The sequence below is a fragment of the Octopus sinensis genome, unplaced genomic scaffold, assembly GCF_006345805.1.
Source record: "Octopus sinensis unplaced genomic scaffold, ASM634580v1 Contig16764, whole genome shotgun sequence".
In the NCBI taxonomy this organism is placed as follows: Eukaryota; Metazoa; Mollusca; class Cephalopoda; order Octopoda; family Octopodidae; genus Octopus; species Octopus sinensis.
In genome coordinates this window covers 36,113-45,000 of record NW_021834566.1, presented here as the reverse complement: position 1 = coordinate 45,000, position 8,888 = coordinate 36,113, and the positions used below count along the sequence as shown (strand labels likewise).

General features: G+C 36.4%; 1 protein-coding gene across 1 annotated transcript in view; it reads left to right on the top strand.

Moving 5' to 3' along the window:
• LOC115230914 (kunitz-type serine protease inhibitor bitisilin-3-like) overlaps positions 1 to 8,414 on the top strand; it is an 8,892-nt gene extending 478 nt beyond the window's left edge. The window contains exons 2-4 of the mRNA XM_029801020.2: positions 2,345 to 2,432; positions 5,919 to 6,147; positions 7,054 to 8,414. Coding sequence (XP_029656880.1) covers positions 2,351 to 2,432; positions 5,919 to 6,147; positions 7,054 to 7,240 — 498 coding nt within the window. The 5' untranslated portion in view covers positions 2,345 to 2,350 and the 3' untranslated portion in view covers positions 7,241 to 8,414. The remainder of the gene's footprint in view (positions 1 to 2,344; positions 2,433 to 5,918; positions 6,148 to 7,053) is intronic.
• Positions 8,415 to 8,888: the final 474 nt, after the last annotated feature.

Sequence of the window (8,888 nt, the reverse complement as noted above, 5' to 3'; positions counted from 1 at the left end):
AAAATACTGACCCTACAAAACTGTCTAACTGTGAGATCCTACAAGACAAATATAATAATAGTTTTCTTTTGACTAAGCCCTGGTCTTTCGCTTTTAGAAGAGGAAGAGAAAATATGGAATGTTCTGACACTCGTGTTGTTTCTACGGTCATAAGTAATATAAATGGAGTAGAATGGTTTTTATTCAGCAAAGTTAAATAAAATCATATTCATCTTGCCAGAACTTAATATTTTCTTCTAAAATGCTTGAATTGACTAAAAGCATTATTAAAAATTCATATTTGGAAAAACAAACTCTTGAATTAAGTAAACATTCAGAAATCGATCTTACCAGGCGTCCATAACGATGCATAAAATGAAAAAGCTTAATTTAGAAACTGATACGGGAACATTATAGTGCGGATTTTCCCCTGATTTTTAATTGTTTTTACATAGCCTCATTCGTTGCAAATTCATGATTACTTGCAGTTTAGTTAGAGCATTTCTGTTTTTTAAAGTAAATTTTTCACTGACTTTGTCCATATTATTACATTTCCTTTAAATCAAATATCGCCAGTTCATTTGTTCATGCTTAGAATTGCTCAGAGGCGTTGACATAGATGTTTTGTTTATGAAACTCGCTTTATAACCATGTGAATTTGGGTTCAGTATCACTGTACATTGCCATAGGTAAGTATCTGCTACTATAGCACCGGTACGACAATTGTTTTGTGAGTAAATTTAGTTGATGGAAACTGGTAGAAACCCGAAGTATATGTATGTATGTAAGTATATTAAAGGTAAGAAAGGCGGCGAGCTGGCAGAAACGTTAGTACGCCGGGCGAAATGCGTGGCCGTATTTCGTCTGCCTCTACGTTCTGAGTTTAAATTCCGCCAAGGTCGACTTTGCCTTTCGTCCTCTCGGGGTCGATAAATAAAGTACCAGTTTCGCACTGGGTCGATGTAATCGACTTAATTCCTTTGTCTGTCCTTGTTTGTCCCCTATATGTTTAACCCCTTGTGGGTAGTAAAGAAATATATATTAAAGGTAAGATCCAACGATTAAGGTGTAGGGAGTTAGTGAGCTTCAAGCGATCCGTAGGAGATGTAAAAAACAACTTTCAGGGACAATAGTGGTTTATTGGTGCAGATCAATCGAATCCCCAACAAGTTAACACGGGATCTCTTAATCACTATGTAAACTTCATATAATCAATGTGTCCTTGTCCTGAAGAGTAGCTTGCGGCCTGAACCTCGTTCGGATAATTTACTACTTCCAAGGTTCCGCTAGCCATGAAATTTATATAGCCTGGATTTTATCTGTTCTATTCCCTAATTTTTGTGTGTGTGTGCCAGCGTGTGTCAGCGTGTGTGTGTGAGTGTTTGTGTATACACACACACACCCATATATATATATATATATATATAATATATATATATATAGGGAGAATTCACGAAAAAAACGGAAGACGAAGACAGGTGGTGTAGAAAACAAACATGTATTAGTATAACGCTCGGGAATTGGAAAAAAAATCTTTAACGTTTCGAGCCTACGCTCTTCCACAGAAAGAAACACAGAAAGGAACACACACACACACACACACACACACACACACCACACACACACACACACACACACACACACACGCACGCACACACGCACACACATAATATTATGAGTGTGGCTTTTTTGTGTTGTATTTGTCACCCGCACCGATTGGCAATCTTGTCTGTTTACGTTTCCATAAATCAACGGTTCGGCAAAAGAGAGATCGATAGAATAAGTACCTGCCTTAAAAATAAACAAGAACTAGAGTCGTTCGACTAATCCCTTTAGGGCGGGGCTCCAGTACGGTGGAGCTCCTGTAAATGAAACAAAGAAACAGTAAAAGATAAGACAATTCCGTAATCTAACCGTCAAATCTCTCTCAGACCTATCTCGGCTTTTGTCAACCACATTGTCCAGCTTCATGAATTGTGCCTCTCATGGAATATGTGCACGATTATCTAAAGCGGAACTTTGTTACAATAAATTGTTTTTCATTGGCACGAGATAGGTTAGGTTAGAGAAATAGCTTCTGATTTAGGAGTAACTCTGAGGGGAGAACGTAGATCGATGTCATCAATCTCAGTACTTAACCGATACTTTATTTTCTTAAGCTCGAAGGGATGAGAGGAAAAAGGTGGCCCTGGCGCGATTTCAGCTCTGAAGGTAAAGAACAGGAACAAATAACAAGGAATTTTCTCCGACGTCTACCAATTCTGCCAACTGTTACAATAATATGAAATTTACAAGAATACAAAGGAAATAATAGTTTTCCATGTAAAATTACTTCATTGCTTAAAATTTCTATTTGCTTTTTCAGACAAACATGCTAAGGCTCATTCATTGGCTCTTCCTCATATGTGTAGGACTCGGAGTGAGAGCAGGCCACTACCCACGTGCGCCATCCGGTAAGTGATCCTGATGAAAGGAAAATTCTTTTGATTTCCCTCACTATAATACATGACGTCAGTTGTTAAACGAATTATACTCATTTTACACACACACACACACATACACATACACGCACACACACACACACACACATACACGTATATGCCTGTTTAGTGTGAACCGTCGGAAGAAAGAGCAGTAAATCCAATAGTAGAGATTAATAGTATTTCTTATTTTGGTCATAATAGTATTTGTTATTTTGGTCAGTCATAACTTGCTTGGAGATCCTGTGCACCTAGATATGAAGCCCAGAGTAGCAAGAGACCGAGTCAACCAACATACTACTACTACTACTACTACTACTACTACTACTGCTGCTGCTACTACTGCTGCCACTACTGCTGCTGCTACTACTACTACTACTACTACTAGTAGTAGTAGTAGTAATGATCCTTTCTACTGGAAACACAAGGCCTCACATTTAGGGAAAGGATTAAGTCGATTACATCGACCCAAGTGCGTAACTGGTACTTATTTAATCGACCCTGAAAGGATAAAAGACAAAGTCGAGTACCTTGCGCCCATTTTGGTCCACCAAAGACGGAATTGCAGCTTTGTCGCCACGTTGCGTTTCTGCCACTCGGTCCTACCAAGCAGCTTTCATTCCCTCTTGTCTTAGAGCACGCACTCATCTCTGACAATATAACCTTGATGTTTAAGGTTAAAAAATTGGTTCAGGGCCAATCTCACCGCCAGCACGTCGGTTGCAATGCCTTTTCTAAGCACCTCTTCTAAGTTTCTGACTAAGTTCCCTTCTATTTTATTTCTATATATCACAAATACCTTACTGAAACGTAATTGATTATACACTTATTGCCTTTTCATTTGTTGTTGACGATTGCCCTCGTCAATATTCGCTTAACTAATTCTCTAATCCGGTCTCTGTAAGCTTGGTACGCCGGGAGTGACGCGTTCAGCTTCCAGCAACCTGATCCCTGTCTTCTAAACCTGTATAGGTCGACTGTACAGATCACAAACTTGTGGTCTGTGTAGCCGACGATTTTGAAAAGTGGACAACTTATACTATCTTTATCTACTGGTCTACAGAATACCTATTTCTTTATTATCCACAAGGGTCTAAACACAGAGTGGACAAACAAGGACAGACATAGGTATTAAGTCTATTATATCGACCCCAGTGCGTAACTGGTACTTAATTTATCGACCCCGAAAGGATGAAAGCAAAGTCGACCTCGGCGGACTTTGAACTCACAACATAACGACAGTCGAAATACGGCTACGCATTTCGCCCGGCGTGCTAACGTTTCTGCCAGCACGCCGCCTTTGGTCTACAGAATACCCTGTTTAGATATGACTTGGTTGACCCGATGCGATTCACCCACGTCCATATTGGCACATCCGGGAAATCCAATCGGTAATTCTTAGACAGATTGAAATGTCTGAATAGGTTTGGAAAGTTTTTACCACCCCTTCTACTATTCGCCACAATAGAAGCAAGGTTCGAGTCAAGGGAGTACTCGACTCGAAATTGCAAAGTGGAAATATTTTATTTTTACCTTTATATCTGGGACGTAGGACGTTCCGGAAAAAAAATTTTAAATGCCCCCCCCCCCCCCCGAAGTAGAGGTAGGCTGGAGTGTAGCCACACTTCTATACAAAAGGGAGGACAAGATACAATTGATCGAAATTACAAGAGACGGGATTACAATTCCAGTCTGTTATATATTTTGAGTATTGTTATCACTAGCGATATCAAGATATAACTTTGTATTTTGCATTTTATGTGTAGATGTATATATATAGATGTACATGTAATATGTACACATATATATATATACACATATATACATGCACTAGCACTATGACCCGTCGACGACGGGTCTTTAATGCTAGTATATATATATAGAAACAATTGCAGCGTAGAAGGTGTTTATAAGTCATTTTAAAAACACACAAAAACCGTTAGATTCACTTCAACATTTAAATTTAATTTGTCAAAATATTTTTGTCGCTTTGAAACCGCGACCTATTCACTGACAAAATTCCGTGCTGCTGTCATTGTACTGTTATAAAATTATGAATATTCTTTTATGTTGTATCTAGGAAGCGTCATTATGCCATTATTACTAATAGAAACACTGGTTCAATCTCATTCCTTTATTATTTGTCATTTGGTTAAATATCCAACTAGGTAATGGATTGTTTCTTTAATCTGGTTAAACAGTAATTCATTTGTTTTGTTTTTGTTTGTCAAAGCTCTTTCGTTGCTACTTGCAACTTTTTCAATGACTTTCTTCATAGTCCGTCATCTTCGGCAGACAAACGCGGCCTCCGTAACGGACTAAGAAAGAAAGTCATTGAAAATATTGTTACAACGAAAGAGCTTTGACAAAAAAAAAGACAAACAAACAAAAATGAATTACTGTTTAACCAAATTAAATAAACAATAGATTAGCTAATTGGATATTTAACCAATCGACTAAAATTAAAGAAATGGAATTGTACCAGTGTTTGTGTTGGATCTTTTCCTTTTGAACGGCACATGTCAACACAATTTCTAGTTAACTAAACACTTTTAAACTTCGTATACTGGTAGAATGTGTCAAAATAAAACATTTTTGTCTCTTGGCTTTCTTGAGAAAATTGTAATTAGTAAGTTTAACGTAGTTTAATTTTTCGAATTGTAACCAATCGATGGCCTCTTTTGAGCTAAAACCATTTGCTGCGTCTAAAACTGAGACAACATCCTGTCACTAACCCTAACCCTAACCCTAAATTTTAGTCTTTCGTTTTTTTTCTTAATTGTTATCCTTAAATTAATTTAACAATTAAGAAAAAAAAAACGAAAGGCTAAAACGAAAGCAAAAACTCAAAACAAAAACAAAACGAATAATTTTAGACACACGCGTAACAATTAAATTGATTTAAAATTAAGAAAAAAAAAACGAAAGACTAAAATTTAGGGTTAGGATTAGTGACAGGATGTTGTCTCAGTTTTAGATGCAGCAAATGAATTTAGCTCAATAGAGGTTAAAATTCGAAAAATTAAACTACGTTAAACTTACAAATTAAAATTTTCTCAAGAAAGCCAAGAGAAAAAAATATTTTATTTTGACACATTCTACCAGTATACGAAGTTTAAAAGTGTTTAGTTAACTAGAAATTGTGTTGAAAACTGCCGTTCAAAAGGAAAACATAATTCTCTGAAGACACAACAAAATTTGTTTCAACACACATTCTCATAAAGAATCTTGAAAACCAGATACAAAAACGAAGTACGAACATTTTAATTTTTATCATATTCAGGGATAGTCATTAGTTTTGCCAAATAACTACACACACTATATACACACGATTTCACGCCAGTAATCTTGCAAAACAAACACACAAACCCAATATTCTTACTATTTTCAATCAAAACAAATGTAATGTATTAGTTTGAATGTTTACAATAATTATGGCCATATTTTCTAAAATTTCAGCGTGTCTTTATCCAAGAAACCATGGTGGATGCTATACGAGTTATGCCCCTTATTGGTATTATCATTTCCAATCAAGAATGTGTAGGAAAACTTGGAACCGTTGTCCTAGAAATCCAAACAACTTCCGCACTAAAAAAGCATGTAGAAAAACATGTATTTCCAGTGTGCCCGAATACCGTGCCTGTTGGCAGCCACTAGATAAAGGAGTTGACTGCCATCACTGTAGAAGGTAATTTGTAATTTATATTCATGTTCCTTATTTCAAAATGTTTATAACGACATACCTTGGCGGAGTGTAAAGCCATGTACAGTAACATATATTTACTACGTTGTCAGCGAGGGAAGTGCAGTTCTAAAAGAGACCGATAGAAAAAGTACTAGGCTTAAAAAATAAGAATTGGTGTTGATTTATTCGACTAAAACCCTTCAAGGCGGTGCTCCAGCACGGCCACAGTAAAATGACTGAAACCAGTAAATGAAGAACAAAAAAAAAAAAGAATATTTTGAAAAAATCTTTGGATCTTTACCTTTTGACCGACAGATTAAAAACATTTTTTGTAACTAAACACTTTCAAACTTCGGACACTGGTAGAGTGTGTCATATAAAATATCTTTTACTCTTAGCGTTTTTGAGAAAAGCTTATATTTACGAAGTTATTTCACGTTAAGGTTGTAATATTGCGGTAATTTCAATCAATCAATGACGTGTATTCAGCTGAATAAAATTACTGCTGTTGTTTGTCAACAAGAACTTCCGGCGATGTATATTTCGTTTGTCATTGTTATTTATGACAACCCTAACCCTAAAACCCAAACCCTAGCATCCTAACCCTAAAACCCTAACCCTAAAACCTTAACCCTAACACCCTAACACCTTAAAACTTCAAACGCACGAACGATGTCATAAATAACAGTGACAAACGAAAAATACACCGCCGATAGTTGTTGTTGACAAACAACGGCAGTAATTTTATTCAGCTGAATACACGTCATTGATTGGCTGAAATTACCGAAATACTACAACTTTAACGTGAAATAACTTCGTAAATATATTTTTAAAATCTGTCGATCAAAAGGTAAAGATTCCAATCTTTTGTTGATTACCTTTATGAATGATTTATATTTCTTTTTCTAGGACCCACGGATGTGGTGAATATAGATTCTACTACGATCGACGCAGACGTTATTGCTCGAGATTTTATTATTACGGTTGTGGAGGCAACTCAAACAATTTCAGGTCAAGAAGGGCATGCATGTGCCGTTGCGTACATTACAAGAAATGGCTCAAATGTAAATTTTGGTCTAAAAATCAACAACCTTAAGGAAGCTATCAAACCCGAACAGAACTGACAACAATATTTTATTAATGGATAAAATAGCTTTCTAATATTATTCGGTAGTCTAAAGTATATCACTCACAGCATATAACTGAAATTTCTAACACAACAGATATAATTTTCAAGTCTTTGAAGGTATTAATGTAGTCCAGCTTACACCTTCATATACTACAAAGTAGTTTCTTTAGGTATCCTTTCACATATTTCATTTGAAGAAATATATATACACGTTTATACAATCAGATCTATACATGCAAAAATATAAACAATGCTGTTGTTATTGAATGCATAACACAGAAACGACTGGTGGAACATTCCCATCAAAACATCCACCAATTGCGAACATAATAGGTTTTAGACAGCTTAAGGGACTGAAAATAAAGATCATCTACAGTCATAGAAATCATCTGGTTATCCCCTAGATATGTGAATTTCTTTTAATATCACTGAGCAAGATAAGCTGGCGAGCTGGCACAATCGTTTGCACAACGGGTAAACTGCGCAGTGTATTTCGTCTGTCTTTACGTTTTGAGTTCAAATTCTGCCGAGGTCGACTTTGCCTTTCATCCTTTCGGGGCCGATGAAATAAGTACCAATTGAACACTGGGATCGATGTAATCGACTTCCTCCATCCCACGAAATTGCTGGTTCTGTGCCAAACTTTGGAGCCAATATCAGCGAGAAAGATATTTACGAACAACAGAAACGAAACCAGCAGATTCCCTATGTTTATAAATTGACATTATTTCAGTAATGAATGGTTCCCTTATCCACATCTGTAAATGTTTAAGAGGCAATCAAGAAATCCAGGATTTTCAGGTAAAGAAATTGACCAGCTAACACGTACTATATAAACACAACCTCTAATTGGAAGAGCTACGAAAAAAAAAAAAAAAAAATAAATAAATAAGAACTTTCAGAATGTAGCATTTATCCTTTTTTATATTAATATTTCAAAAAAGAAGCTTTGTTTCCTAGTTAGAATCCATATTCTTCCTTGAAAGAATTACAAAAACAATCATACACACACACACACACAAACACGCACACACTGTGTGGTTAAGAGACTTGCTCACCAAACGTAGCTATTGGTCAGTGTCACCGTGCTTGTGGTCTGTTGTGCTCCATCATGGTCACAGACTTTGGGATGAAGCATGTAAAACAGAAAAAAACAGCACCGGGCCGAATACAACTCTGAATGGATTTGGTAAAACGGAAACCGAAAGAAGCTCGATATATATATATATATATATCCTTTCTACTATAGGCACAAGACCTGAAATTTGAGGAGGGGGAACTTGTCGATTACATCGACCCCCACAGACTCACTGGTCCTTAATTTATCGACGCCAAAAGGATGAAAGGCAAAGTCGACTTCGGTGGAATTTGAACTCAGAATGTAGCGGCAGACAAAATATCGCAAGGCATTCGAGTCAGAACAGAATTAGAGATAGTATTAATGGAATTTTGATTTACTGTCGGGTGACTTTTGACCAACCCTATACACACACACACACATATGAGAATATTATTCTTTATAATAATAATAGCAATGGCTTAACATGCGTAAGAAAACCCAAGGCTATTGAAAACTTGTGGTTTTGTCATTTTAACTGCTATATTTAGCATGCCG